Below are 15,502 nucleotides of genomic sequence, written 5' to 3'. Positions count from 1 at the left end.
CGGGAGGAATTATACGCCGGTCGGGAGAGTCATACGCTGGTTGGGAGGAACTATATGCCGGTCGGGAGAGTCATACGCCGGTTGGAAGGATCTATACGCCGGTCGGGAGGAACTATACGCCGGTCGGGAGAGTCATACGCCGGTCGGGAGAGTCATACGCCGGTCGGGAGAGTCATACGCCGGTCGGCAGAGTCATACGCCGGTCGGGAGGAACTATACAACGGTCGGGAGGAACTATACGCCGGTCGGGAGAGTCATACGCCGGTCGGGAGAGTCATACGCCGGTCGGGAGGAACTATACAACGGTCGGGAGGAACTATACGCCGGTCGGGAGGAACTATACGCTGGTCGGGAGAGTCATACGTCGGTCGGGAGAGTAATACACCGGTCGGGAGAGTCATACGCCGTTAGGGAGGAACTATACGCCGGTTGGGAGGAGCTATACGCCGGTCGGGAGGAACTATACGCCGGTCGGGAGAGTAATACACCGGTCGGGAGAGTCATACGCCGGTCGGGAGGAACTATACAACGGTCGGGAGGAACTATACGCCGGTCGGGAGAGTCATACGTCGGTCGGGAGAGTAATACACCGGTCGGGAGAGTCATACGCCGGTCGGGAGGAACTATACAACGGTCGGGAGGAACTATACGCCGGTCGGGAGAGTCATACGTCGGTCGGGAGAGTAATACACCGGTCGGGAGAGTCATACGCCGGTCGGAAGAGTAATACACCGGTCGGGAGAGTCATACGCCGTTCGGGAGGAAGTATATGCCGATCGGGAGAGTCATACGCCGGTCAGGAGGAACTATGCGCCGGTTGGGAGGAGCTATACGCAGGTTAGGAGGAATTATACGCCGGTCGGGAGAGTCATACACCGGTCGGGAGGAACTATACGCCGGTCGGGAGCAACTATGCGGCGGTCGGGAGGAACTATACGCCAGTCGAGAGAGTCATGCGCCGGTCGGAAGGAACTATACGCAGGTTGGGAGGAACTATATGCCAGTCGGGAGGAATTATACGCCAGTCAGGACAGTCATACGCCGGTCGGGAGGAACTATACGCAGGTCGGGAGAGTCATGCGCCGGTCGGGAGGAACTATACGCAGGTCGGGAGAGTCATGCGCCGGTCGGGAGGAACTATACACATGTCGGGAGGAATTATACGCCGGTCGGGAGAGTCATACGCCGGTCGGGAGGAACTATACACCGGTCGGGAGGAACTATACGCCGGTCGGGAGGAACTATACGCCGGTCGGGAGAGTCATACGTCGGTCGGGAGAGTCATACGGCGGTCGGAAGAGTAATACACCGGTCGGGAGAGTCATACGCCGTTCGGGAGGAACTATACGCCGGTTGGGAGAGTCATACACCGGTCGAGAGGAAGTATATGCCGATCGGGAGAGTCATACGCCGGTCAGGAGGAACTATGCGCCGGTTGGGAGGAGCTATACGCAGGTTAGGAGGAATTATACGCCGGTCGGGAGAGTCATATGCCGGTCGGGAGGAACTATACGCCGGTCGGGAGCAACTATGCGGCGGTCGGGAGGAACTATACGCCAGTCGAGAGAGTCATGCGCCGGTCGGAAGGAACTATACGCAGGTTGGGAGGAACTATATGCCAGTCGGGAGGAATTATACGCCGGTCAGGACAGTCATACGCCGGTCGGGAGGAACTATAGGCCGGTCGGGATAGTCAAACACCGGTCAGGAGGAACTATACGCAGGTCGGGAGAGTCATGCGCCGGTCGGGAGGAACTATACGCAGGTCGGGAGAGTCATGCGCCGGTCGGGAGGAACTATACACATGTCGGGAGGAATTATACGCCGGTCGGGAGAGTCATACGCCGGTCGGAAGGAACTATAAGCCAGTCGAGAGAGTCATACGCCGGACGGGAGGAACTATACACATGTCGGGAGGAATTATACGCCGGTCGGGAAGAAGTATTCGCCTGTCGGTAGAGTCATACGCCGGTCGGGAGAGTCATACGCCGAGCGGGAGGAAGTATATGCCGGTCGGGAGAAATTATACGCCGGTCGGGAGAGTCATATGCCGGTCAGAGACTCATACGCCGGTCGGGAGAGTGATACGCCGAGCGGGAGGAAGTATATGCCGGTCGGGAGAAATTATATGCCGGTCGGGAGAGTCATATGCCGGTCAGAGACTCATACGCCGGTCGGGAGAGTCATACGCCAGTCGGGAGGAACTATAAGCCGGTCGAGAGAGTCATACGCCGGTCGGGAGGAATTATACGCAGGTCTGAACTGCACTGGGTTTAAAAGGAACGTGACCCCGCCCTGGTCCCCAAAGTCATACCCAGAAGCCAGTTTACAAGTTAAGGTGATTTTATTGCTACCAAATTGAAAGCGTTAACCCCAGTATTAACAAAGACCAAAATGACAAATAACACAAGTTTCTTTCAAAAAGGGAAGTGCTACCTAACCCCTGGTTGAGACAAAAACCAAAAATAGACAAGTGCTGCCCCTAACTCCCTAACTGAATAAACAAGAGAAAAAAGTACAGAAACTAATAAGGCCGTTCACCGCTTCTCCTTCAGTGTCTACTTACTATTGTGAATAACTTTTCTTTTAAACCCAAAACATGAATTATGCATTGATGTCCAACTCTCCGCATCTTTCCGTTCAGCCATCACACAGGGGCCAGGTCATTGCTGATCCTTTGTCCTGAGTCTTGTCTCTCACACCCTTTCTGATTCACTGCCTCTTTACAAGTGAAAGCCTATCCCACAGGAATCAGTACTACCCCACAAAACCAATCCACCGCTCATCCCTCACTACTGCCCACCCAGGGGCTGTCCATCCCTCTTTGGTGCACTAGGCGAACACTCCCTTATGTTACACCCTTTTTACACATGTTCTTTTCTACTCTGTAATATTCTTGTCAATTTTCTTGATATTTATTATCACCTCTGTTATTCCTTGATATTTATAATTGAGTGACCTGTATATATTAGTGCTATTTCCTAAATGTGTAAACTCTAACATAATGTATTGTTTACAGTTTAGTCTGTTACTGTTACTATTTTTACCATTTCTTCTTGGGCCAACTGCAACCCACATACTATCCTTAGGGATTAATAAAGAATTCTGATTATGATTCTGATTGTTTCAGAATGATCTGCCATTTTCCAATGACACATCTGCAGTTTTCTAAACTGAGCACCTGATGGCTTTGATCTTTTCTTGTCCATCTTCCATTGGTTTTAATTTTGCACTCCAGTATGAACACAAATCCCCCAACCAGAGGATCACCACAACATAACCTAATATACCTACACCTTAGTTCACAGATATGCTTTGTCTATGATTTATTTCAAATCATGAACACATAATGGGCTTGGATTTACAACATTATGAATGAAATGTGCTCTATTTGGAAGCAGCAGCCCCCCTCCCGTGTCGGTTGTGTGTGAGACTTAAATCATCAAACTTGAAATTATACCATTTAAATTGTTATTGATCCCTTTACCCCGAGCCCTAAAGTGAATGGCCTGTATTTGTATAGCGCTTTTACTAGTCCCCAAGGACCCCAAAGCGCTTTACACATCCAGTCATCCACCCATTCACACACACAAAGTGTATAAAGTGTATATTTATTTTCTTACTCTTCTTATATTTATTGTTCGTTTACTTGCACTGCTGTAACTGGAGCCTCGTCGTCTCGTCTCTATACTGGACTGTATGTAGCGCAGTGATTCCTGAGATTAGGCACAAAACAGGTTTTAATTTTCTAAAATATATTTTTTGATTTTTCAAAAACATATTTACATATAATGTTTACACAAAGTTTTGGCTGTCTCTCCATGTTTTGGTACAATCTCCCAGGTGTAACATTTTTTAATAATTTATGTTTTTGCTGGAGAAGTGCAAGGTTTTTGTCAACACCGTCAGACACAAAGAAATGCAACAATATATATTTTAAATTAAGTTGTTTCAGCTATTTTGACTATTAGCAGTTTCTCTATTCTATTGTTTATGCACATATGTTTTCAAAGTAATTATACCACATTTAAAAGTAAGATTGTTTTGGCTTTTTATTATTAGAGTTACAGTCATACATATTTTCAGAAGCTTGTATTTAATCTGTATAAGAAACAGTCATATCAAGCAGCATGCAAATTACACATTTATTGAGAAAATTACATATTTTTATTGGAAGATCATGAGGGAGGAAACTATATGGTTCTCCAACTAGAAAAATAAACACCTTGTCAACTAAGGTGCTGACGGTGGTGACACACTAGTAGAAAACAAGATAGTATTTCTTTCAAAATGACAATTAAACCTTAACAACCTTTGTAATATCACAAGACACATCATAACAATTCTGTTTTTGCACATGTCAAGTTCTACATCTTAATAGTTCACCAGCAAGTAGCTGCCTACTACTCCTTGATTCCTAAAGTTCTCTGTGGTTGTGTGTTTAGACCCTGCTGGACTTTCTCTCCTTTTGTCTCTCTGTGCTTGTTTCCAAAACCTTCTCTTCTGACTTTTTTCTCTTCCTTTCAGATCACTGGTGTTCTTTATTTTCCCTCTTTCACTCTATTTCTCCATTTTTCCCTTTCCTTTATGAGAAACTCTTTCTTCAACTCAGGCTGGCTGTTAATTTTTTCTCTCCTTCTTTTTCGATTATCCCTGTTCCTTCTCTTTCGTTCCTCTACTAACAGGTTCCCCTTTGCTATAGCCTGAAATGTACCATTTTGTAATCACTATAATTCTTCTGAACCTTATGCTTTTTTACAGATTAAGGATGAATATTCACAACAAAATTATGCATTAAGTAATAGAAATGTTATCCAGCCATTAAGTTTGATGTTATTAGGCAGGAGGCTCCGGTCCATTCGCACCAGAACCTCTCGCCATAAGAACAGTTTCTTCCCCTCTGCTGTTGGACACATGAACAATAACCATATGACTGTTCCCACCACTAACACATGACCCTACGCTGTGTCACTGCATCATTCCATGTTTGGCACTGATCACCACCTGCACTCATGTATATATCTTTCTACGTAGCACTCTTAATTCTTATTCTCATGTATATATCTCATGTATAGCTCATGCACATATCTTTCCACGTAGCACTTTTAATTCTTATCCCTACTTTTATTTTTTCCATGTCTATTTAAGTGCTATTTATGACACTATGTTTGCACTGAAGCACCGCAGCAATTTCCTAATGTTGTAAACCTGCTCAACATTTGGCAATAAACCCCTTTCTGATTCTGATTCTGATTCTGATTAGCCATTTCCAGGTCCAAACTCCGCTGCAGATCCCAAAGTCAAAGGAACTCTGCGGCATCACCGAGAGTTACAAACTGTCTAAATTCTTTCATCTTTAATAAAATGATCAGTGTGGCTGCTCTACCAGGTGTAACATCCAGGCATCCATGAAAACAGAATATATGAAATTTAACAGAGTTAGAAGTTAGATTGCTTGTTTCTACCTGAACATGATATACCAGCTCTGCTACCACTTCCAACATAAATGGAGACAGTAAACTAAACAGCAGTGACTATTGTCAGGTTACTGAAGTTGGGCTAGCTGGTATATAGTGATGTGCTACGTGATTGCTAGCGACACAGCTGTGTTAGCATAACATAAACACAGTGAAGCTGGAGGATGAATGCTAACTTTTTTCCACTTGATAAAAGTTAACGTGAGGGTTCTCGATGGTTAGGCTGACAGTGATCACTGACTGTTTTTAGGCAGAGCGTTTTCACTCCCGAGGCGTAACATGTCGACGTTTTGTCACGTCCCGCGGCGTTCCTGAGGAACGCGAAAGGAGACCTTCGGCGTTCTTATGGTACGCGGCAGGTTATGGCTGGAATCCAGTGAATGACACTCCCGCGGTAATAGACGTTGCAGCCCTGTATTCCAGCCCTAAACCTAACCTTATCCCTAGCCCTAACCATAACCTTATTCCTGACCTTAACCAGGTCTTTAATGATGTTAAATAGCGTGTTTCTAAGCGATTTGAAGAAAAAGAGCGAACATGTGTAGATTCAGTCCAGACGGTTCTCATATGTCCTCTTTTTTCCGAGGTCGTCATTTAGGAACGTGGTGGGTAGCCGAAAACGTAATATGGTGACGATTTGTCACCTAGCGTAAAATGTTACGCTTTGGGAGTGAGAACGGGTTGTTTTAGGGGCTTGTTCAGATGTAATAGAACAAGATAAAAAGCATTAAAACATTTTAACAGCACAACAGGCTTAATAAACACAGAGTAGTTTGGGCCCGGAAGCAAGATTCATACATCATCACTTAAAGAACAGCTCTCGGGGCACAGCTAGCTCAGTGGATATCACATGATCGAAAGGTTGGGCGCTCAAATCCAACGAACAGAGGCTATCCTGGATTGGTAGCTGCCCACTGCATGACTGAGTGAATGGGTTAAATGCAGAGGACTAAGCATTTTCCTACAGGATTAATGATGTATACATAAACAATGAGATTCAAGATAAGGCAAATTTGATAATATTTGACACATCTGTGAAGCAGAAATATCAGTAAAATACACAGGAGGTAATATATCTGAAATATTAGTAAAAAATAACTTAATATAAATGGTGAATAGCACACTTTTGTGACATTTGTCAACACCATTAGAAAAAGGGTCAACACCGTCAGACAAAAATCCTGATGGTGTTGACAAAATACCCTACTTTCTCTCATAACACGTGTTTATCTGACAGAAGCCATCTTGTTTTTCATCATTTGCTTATGGCCTCTACAATCTACCTAAATGAGGCTGTTTTTACAAGAAAAAATAATTAAATCTTGGATTACATCGACTTTGGTGTTAACGCATTATGGTTGTGACACAGAGTTTTATCAGAAAGGTGTGCAATACATGAAATAAAAACAAAAGAATTATCACAGCAGTGACCTCATGGCATGTGTATCAAACAGGAAGTGGTAAAGGGGTCCTCAGAGTGTAAGCTACCCACAATAATTCCTGATTTTTTTGTACTTTTAAAAAAATCTGACGGTGTTGACAAAAACTCTGGACACGATTTTAATCACTTAAAAAATATTTAAAAATAAATTTTCAATTGCATATTTTGATATTATATAAGGTATTGACTTAAATACTTAGTGACGAGAGCCATGATGTTTAATTTTACATTACTTTTAATTTTTTTTCTGTATTTTAATATTATCACACCTGCTTCTGGACAATGGATTTTTAAGGTACTGGTAATGTATTGTACCATTTAAAATAAATATATATTTATAAAAAATGCAAAATCATAGTTTTGTTGTATAAACATTGCCTTGGTTTGTCTTTTAGGCAGTTGGGTTAACACTTGTATGCATATTTTTAACCACAAAATTGGGTTTTATCTGCCGGACATGTTTTGTCCCTTATCTCAAGAATCACTGAACGGAGATGACAATAAAGTTTACTTTAACTTCAGCAGCAAGCAGGCGCCCCGAGGCCTCTGGCGCTAACTTTTCGCGTATAGAATTTCGGGGGGAAGCTGCAAATTATAAGTCTGTATCATAATGGTGCTTGGTGCCATGCCCTCAGGGACTTTAATGTTATATAAAAACACTGACAGCTCGATCTCTACCTCAGTCACTCTCTCTGATCCAGCTGAGTCACCAATAGGAAAAATCTGCTTTTCACAGGAACTTGGTAAGAGAATAAGAGAATACGTAGTTTATTCCAAGAAGATATCGTCTCTCTCCCATATATAATATTTTATTGGAACCGATATGTTCCAGATAGCAAGTGGAAGACAGTCTGGATGGTCCCCCATAAATATTTGATTGTAAATAAGGTGAAAGAAGTCTCATTTAAAATTCTACATAAATGTTATCCAGCCAGTCTCTACATGGTAAAATTTAAAAGGGACATAAATACTAATTGTACTTTCTGTGGGGATCATCCAGAAACTGTGACACATCTTTTTTGGTACTGTTCTTTTACACAGAGATTCTGGAAGGAATTTAGCAGGTTTGTTATTGTCCATATTTTAAGGGATACCTCTGTAAGAACTCAGATAGAATTATCCTATGAACTTTGGGGCCTTTTATACTCACAAGAGGAAAATTCGTATAAAGCACCCGTGTAAGACAGTCGACATGATGAGATGAAGCCAGTGTGCTTGGAGCCCAGCAGTAGGTGGCAGCCTGCTGTCAGACACCTCGTTGCAGTGCTTACATGACAAACTGCACAATTTCAGACACGAGGAAACTTTGTAGGGGAGACCGGGGATAGTTGTAACATTTTTGACATTTCTGTCTGTAAATTGGAGCTCTTTTAAGGTAGTGGGTTCAAAATGTAATGCAAAGTATTTACATGTCTCTGCTATTAAATAGTGCAGCTATTTTCTCTGCAGCACAATTACCCATTGCATGGTATGGTCTCAAACACAAAGAGTGAAATGTTACAATTAACCCCATAGTCTGGGTTAGTTGTAACATATCCTGGGGTGAAATGTAACACAATGAAATAAGGGTACTGACAAAAAATTAACATGTAATCTTTGTTTATTCAACACATGAATGCACTTAGAGCCATGTATGTAGCTGTGTGTGTGTGTGTGTGTGTGTGTGTGTGTGTGTGTGTGTGTGTGTGTGTGTGTGTGTGTGTGTGTGTGTGTGTGTGTGACAGAATGCAGAAATATAGCTTTTGAACATATTCCAACCCCCCAAAAAAGACAAATTATGGAATTTTCTGCAACTGAATATTTCATTAATTTTGGTTGGTCTTCCTTGAGTTTGGCCTCATTGGCTCAGTGGGCATTATAACCTACAACTCTTGCACCAATTTTGAACATAACAATGAAGCTGAAAAAATGTAGTTGTTCACCAGCATTGCAATTCCATTACTTTTTATCATGGCTTACCTTGGTGTGGTTTGCAAAGTGCTTCAGAAAGATGAGGAAATCTGTTTCTTGCACCCATCCTGATTTATTTCCACTACCAGTACTTCCTACTGGTCCATCTCTGACACAGTGGTCTGCATAATGTATGTGTGGGAACACAAACAGTGGAGGAATTGTGTTGCCAATGGCATTAACCGCATATACAAATGCGACCAGTGAACCTCTCTCTGCTGATGTCGTTGCCCCAACTTGTTTAATATAAGTTAAAGTAATAGTGTGGTAAGTTGTAACATCTGCATTATTGTTACAACTAACCCAGACTCCTATAGCCATGAACTAGCTAACATTACAGCCAACGGCTAAAACATTAGCACTAAAGACCTACACAGAATATATCCCCATAGACATACAAATAACATAATTTAAGTTTGATGAGTTTAACTGCAAAGCAGATAATGCTATTACAAATTGAAATAAAGTAGAAAAACTTACTTTTTGGCATACAAATCACTTTTTTTCATGTTAAATTGTCTGTGTTTGACAAAATGTGCTGATTTTTCACATGTGATAGCAGAACTGAATTGGGCATGCACAGGATGAGTCACATCATTTGAAACTTAGCCCTGATTGGAGAAATTGGAAGTGTTACAACTGACCCACGTTACAACTATCCCCGGTCTCCCCTACGTGAAAGCAACTGTGTAACTCGCGTGTTAATTTTAATAATAATAATAGTAATTAATATTAATATTATATTTAATAATAATATCAAAATGTTTCAAAATCTTTTTTTAAAGTAATTTTGCAGATCCGTTTTAAACCTGAATTCTTCTGTCGTTTCAAAAGACAAAGAGGACTAATAGAATTTAACTTAATCACTGGTAATTAATACTGCGTGTGGTGTAAATGTGCAGCAATTGTGTTAGATTTGAACTTCTCCCAAAGGCCACGTGCAAACTGCGGGGGTGTTAAGAGTGGATGTCGAGGTTTGGCTGGGATTGGAGTTAGAAAGGAGGCCGGTGTGAGGATGGTTGATAAAGCCTGTTGTAAGAGCCAAAGTCAATGTTTATGTTTTTCCTTTTTGTTTTGGTGGCACAGGTGTATAGCTTTACCTGCGTCTCAGGTGATGGTATGTGGGTGTGGTCACAGTCTATTTACCTGATGTCGGTGTTCGCAGCAGGTGTTGGGTGAGTGGTTTTTGGGCAAACTTTTCTGTTGACCGTCATTTTTTGGCACACCAGTTAATCCATGCGCTATTTGTAAATTGATTGAAAGCGCAAATGTTTGTTTTTGTTTTGTTCTTAAAATAAATGTGCAAAGTACAAGTACGACCCATTATGGATTATTGGAGGCGCGTCACAGGGACACAACCAACTCAGCCGGCCGCGGCTTTATTTACAGATGAAAGTCGCAACACCTATAGAGAATTTATTGTTTACCAAAAGACCTCATACAGACACGTGACACAAGTAGGCCTGCCTATGACAGAGAGAGAGAGAGAGAGAGAGAGAGAGAGAGAGCGGATGTCTGGGTCTGCAGTGACAGAGCAGCAGACAGAGAGGAACATGCGGCGGACAAACTGTCTTCCCCATCAGCTCCACCGCTGCCTCCGTCATTATCTTGTAAATCCACCCAAACCCCGATGAAGAATAATGTCACGGAACAACACCACGGAGGTCAGCGACTACACCTGCGTACGCTTTTACGTGTCCACGGTTTCTTTCTCCGTGCTGCTTTTCTTCAACCTCATCATCAACTGGACTATCTTGCGCGAGGAGCGGCTCCGGCGTCACGCCCGCTTCGTGCTCATTTTCCACCTGCTGGTGTCCGCGCTGGTTCACCTGGGCATGAGCAGTGTGTTCTACTACCAGATCCACCTGGACACGCGGCTGTCCCGCTCTGCGTGCATGGCAATGATTACCATTTTGATCAGCAGCGCGTCCAACATCCTCCTGACGCTCACCGCGATGGCTCTGGACCGCTTCTGCGCCGTGTGCCACCCGATGCGCTACAGCTCTGTGTGCAATAAGGGCCACTGGCCCTGGCTCCTTGGAGTGTTTACCTGGATGGTGGCGCTGGTGATCCCCCTCAGTTTGCTTTTTAAAGACAGTGGTGCGCCTGATCGGGGCGAGTGCGGCCGGGAGCAACTGAAGAAAGGCGAACTACAGAAGGTGCTCTTTATAGGGCTGTGCACGCTGATCATTCTCTACAGCTACGTGAGGATACTCATGGAGGGACGGCGGCTCGGGGTCCTCAATCGCAGAAATCGGGCAGGATGCAGAACGATCGCCCTTCACGGTTCCCAGCTCGCTGTCTACCTGCTCCCCAACTTTGTGAACTTCGTGCTTTCAATTCTCTACAAGCGGGCGTTTATTCAGCGGGAGACCAAGGAGCTGTCCGCCGTTGTCATTTTTGCTTTTTTCAGTCTGGCCCAGTGCGTTGCGCCAGTTGTTTACGGTTTGCGTAAAGAGGAACTTCTGGAGCAGTTGAGTCGCAGGTTCCCCTGCTGTTCCCGATATCTGAAGAGTGTCCTGGGCTGGACTGTGCGTGCTAACTGGTCTCATGTGCCCTACAGAACGAGGTATGTCCGGGCTCATCCATTCATTAAATGTATTTACAACCCCTTAATGGTCAAAATTGCAATATTCCATCAGTTTCTACTTTTCTGTCTGCGTCTATAGATGATATACAGACAAGTGACTAATTAAAGGGGAAAAGACCATCATAAAAACGGCTTCTAAAAAAGTTCTAAAAAATAATAATAATAACCCCTCATTTAATTTAAGTGTTTTAATAAAAGCGATAGAAAGAAATGTCCTTTAGGACAGACATAGAATAATGTTCAATAATGTGTGTTGTTTTCAAGTGACCCTCTCCACAAAGTGGACAGGTGCATGGATCCACTCATTCAGTTCAGGGTCGTTATCCCAGCTGCCGCAGGTCTAGATGCAGGGTTCACAGAGAGACATACTAACCGTGCACGCCCACAGTCACACTACAGCACGTTAAGCTAACATGGTAGGAATACCCAGAGAGAGCCCACGCAGCCACCGAGATAACATGCAAACTCCACACGGAACCTCCTGAACGCAGAACCGCCTGCAAAACCTCCACAATAGTCCAACAAAGTAATTAGACTTTTAGTCTAATGTCTAACTCTTGTGATCACTGCACCATTCCCTGGGTCACAGTGCACCACTGAACTTTCAAACGTGCCTTCATCTTTTAAGGTCGATGCTCTACAGTCCTGCTTTAATATCCCGATCATTGCGTCAGGCAGTGTGATCTTCTGACATTCACCTGGCAACAAGTTGCCCCTCTGTTTTCCTTTACGCAGTGATAAGGGTCACCACAAAATTACCAAAGGTGTGCTCAGTATTTTTCAAAGTCAGCTTCATCTAAAAGCAGGACCACAGATGTTAGATATTAATTGCTTAAAGATGTTGTGCAACAAGCAGTTGCATGACTCATGTTACTTCACCCTCCCTCTTTCTTAACCGTTTAACCACAGTGGGTGACTCGAGCCTATTGCTGCTGTCGCTGGCCCATCACAGGGTTGACACGGACACAGTAGGGCACAGTTCTAACCTGTAGGGCTAAATTAGAACCAACGGATAACCTAACGTGCACGTCTTTGGACTATGGATGGAGCACTCAGAAACCACATAGGCCACTGGGACAACATGCCAAGTGCACACACAAAGCCATTCTGGAGGCTAAAAACCCAGAACCTTGTTGCTGTGAGGCATCATCACACAAGTTCCTCCACTGGTTTAGTCTGATCTTTACCTTTAATTAGTCACACAGCTATCTAATCCGCTAATCAGACTGTGATCTAGTTATAATATTTACAGCAGTAAAGGTACACTGGCAAATGGGTAAAGATTACTATTGCAGTCGCACAATTCACCTTCACTGAGCTCACAGCTTCTCAGTGTGAACAAATGGCGTTTGGACGGCTTTGAGCTCAGTTTACCAATCAATGAATGTAGAAATCCTTAACATGGAGCAACTAAGTAGAAAGGGGAAAAACATAAAGACAAAAACTTGTTGTTGTCAGATTTTATGTGACAATAGTTTGATTTGAAAGTAGATGTCCAGAAGACGAGGGGGGCAATCCCGTCACAGCTCATCCCAGAATATACTTTACATTGTTTTTGCCTTTTAGTCAATAAATAGGACGCTGACTGTAAAATCCAGTAAACCGAGACAGGATTTCACTGAGTTTGTTTACGGCAGGAGTGTTTGCGTGATTCACCCTATCGTCCGGTAATGTCCATGCACTGCAGTTCTCTGTAAAACTGAGTGTGCCATGTATGTAAAACAATGCAAATTAATGTTCACATATTAGAAACAGTCAAAAAGGGAACTTTCTGTAGACGGGTGACTAATTTTGAGATAAACGTGTAAAACAAAGCTCATTTGCTTCAGGTTCTCCATCACTACAACTGCTATTACTACACCGTGACTCAATGAGGGATCGCTGTGGACAGTTGGTGTGTGATTTCAAGATGAAAGTGCGGCTTCGTGAATATTAATGACTTTCCTTTTCAGTGATTTGGAAATGCCAGCCACCACGACGCCTCAGAAAGGAGGCAAATGAGCTTATTTGTTCTCTTTGCTCTTTTTTGCCCTTCAGGGAGAGAACGATGACGGCTCAGACCATCATTTCCCTGGAAGTCTCGCAAGTCCCTGAAGTCCCGCAAGAGGAAACTCAGCCGGTAGCAGTCAGGAGTTTCTCACATGACCAGAGCTCATGTCAAGGCAACGCGGAGGACGCCTGAAGGGAAAAAGCCGGTCTTCATTGGGATTTTATTTGTAACAGGAACATGTTCTCAGCTAGGAAGGGCCCTTTACGCCATCACATCAGTCCGTGAGGCTTCATCCTGATATGGGAATGTTACAGTCATGCAGCAGCAGCAAGATGGAACATCAGCATGTTTATACTTGGGTCTATTTTTGACCTTTTCTGCCTTTTCCTGGTGAACCACATGCTGATTAACAGCAGAGCTGCGCAGTGGTCGGAGGGACCGTTCCCTGTCCTGGCTGGTCCCGACTTAAGCTCCCTGACCTCCAGGCTGATGGAGACATTTGGGATCTTAATGACTGGAATACGCGAGTTTCTTAAATATGTGGTCTGATGAATGTTGTTTATATATTATTAATATTGTTGACATTAAAAAAAGAAATGTGAGTTAAATGGTGTTGATGCGCTAATTCCAGCACTGTGAGGCCATAGACACTGCGCAATGATAATGCAAGCAATCATAGCCCATAAACGAGAAACATGACACAGACACTGTCTGTCTGTGGAAGGGCAGACGTGTGGCCGTGGATTTAGTTCACTGGTTTGCGTAGGTGACTCACAGGCCACAATGTCTTTCACTGGGGCCCGGTTTCAAATCTGCCTTTGACCATTTCCTGTTTGTTGGTCGTCCAATATCCTGCCTACTCTAAACACAATGCTACCAAAATATACATGTTATTAGTGTGCAAGCTAGTCTACATGTGGAAAAGACTTACCTCAGAGAATTCACACAAAGTTATTCACTATTAGAGTCTGTGTCATATCTAACTGAGCGCGTGTAATAATTAGTCTGCCGGTTACATGAACACATACCAGGTACACTAACTACGGCTGACAAGGAGGCGGACAGCTTTGCCTATAAACGTGATTAAATACAGAGCTAAATAACAAAAATACAACTTCGGGTTTCAGCATTAAAAATGTGCTTTTAACATAAGACACAGACTATATTTGATCTCAGACCGATTTCCATTTAAGGAGCCAGTTCATCCCCTCACTCACACGGGTTTTTGTTTTTACACACCTGTTTAAACTCGTGCACTGACCAGCACGGCTGTTACACACAAGGTCACACATGAGTGAAATCTGCAAACAATGATCACCTGACCTCTGACCGTATTGGTACAAGTGCGAGCTGGGTTATAATTTATCTGTTGTCCAAGTATAAATATCACTTAGTTTTAAAAACATTGTCACCAGGTTAGATAATGTGGGTTGTTTTGAGCGTTTGACATAACGCCGCTGCTTGTTACTCCGCACAGCAAACCAGAGCTTTCTTACAGCCTAACATTATAAGATGCCATTAAATGATTGACAGGAAATCGTTTGTTAAAAAAGATGCTAAAAATCCGTTTCTCTGCACATAGTGAGGACCTAAAGCCACGTTCCCCTGCTCTGAATGAGGTGATGATGATGGTGGATGATGAGCCAAACACAACAGGGTGGGTAGGTGGGTTCACGCATGTCCATATATTGATTTAAAAACTGAGAAAGCTACAGGCCTCGGTCAAAAAAGCTGCAGTGATGAGATGCTAAACCACTTTACACTTGATTCTTCTGTTATTGGAGAAATATGACCAGTAAGTAAGCTTTAAAAAAAAGCTGGTGGTTTGAGCCCCCATTTCCTGAGCTAACCACATCTCGTAACACTTCTAAGAGTGACGTAATTCTCCTTACACTCATTGGTTAATGCTCGACACCAGTGCATTATTATTTTAGAAGATTCGATTTTTAAAGTGAGACTGGTGTTTTTTGCTTGTTTGTTTTTTTAAAAACACCAAATCGAATTTTGTTTTGATCTTGGTTCGAATGTTTCCGCATAAAAAAAAGGAAATCATA

At 43.3% G+C, this 15,502-nt stretch overlaps 1 protein-coding gene across 1 annotated transcript; it reads left to right on the top strand.

Annotated features, from left to right (window-relative positions):
- Positions 1–10,392: 10,392 nt before the first annotated feature.
- On the top strand, positions 10,393–14,050 carry LOC146580258 (olfactory receptor 51E1). Its single transcript, XM_085266905.1, has 2 exons — positions 10,393–11,437; positions 13,496–14,050. The coding sequence occupies exons 1-2, from the start codon at positions 10,509–10,511 to the stop codon at positions 13,638–13,640; spliced, it is 1,074 nt and encodes a 357-aa protein (XP_085123031.1). The 5' UTR covers positions 10,393–10,508; the 3' UTR covers positions 13,641–14,050.
- Positions 14,051–15,502: the final 1,452 nt, after the last annotated feature.

The sequence above is a fragment of the Mchenga conophoros genome, linkage group LG3 (genome assembly GCF_057382185.1).
Source record: "Mchenga conophoros isolate Kocher_MC1m ecotype Shallow Benthic linkage group LG3, M_conophoros_male_GT1.1, whole genome shotgun sequence".
In the NCBI taxonomy this organism is placed as follows: domain Eukaryota; kingdom Metazoa; phylum Chordata; class Actinopteri; order Cichliformes; family Cichlidae; genus Mchenga; species Mchenga conophoros.
This window is presented reverse-complemented; position numbering and strand designations above follow the sequence as displayed.

Coding starts and splice junctions, on each gene's coding strand:
- LOC146580258 (XM_085266905.1), top strand. CDS start 10,509: ATGTCACGGAACAACACCACGGAGGTCAGCGACTACACCTGCGTACGC. Junction 11,438..13,495: donor CATGTGCCCTACAGAACGAG/GTATGTCCGGGC, acceptor TTTGCCCTTCAG/GGAGAGAACGATGACGGCTC.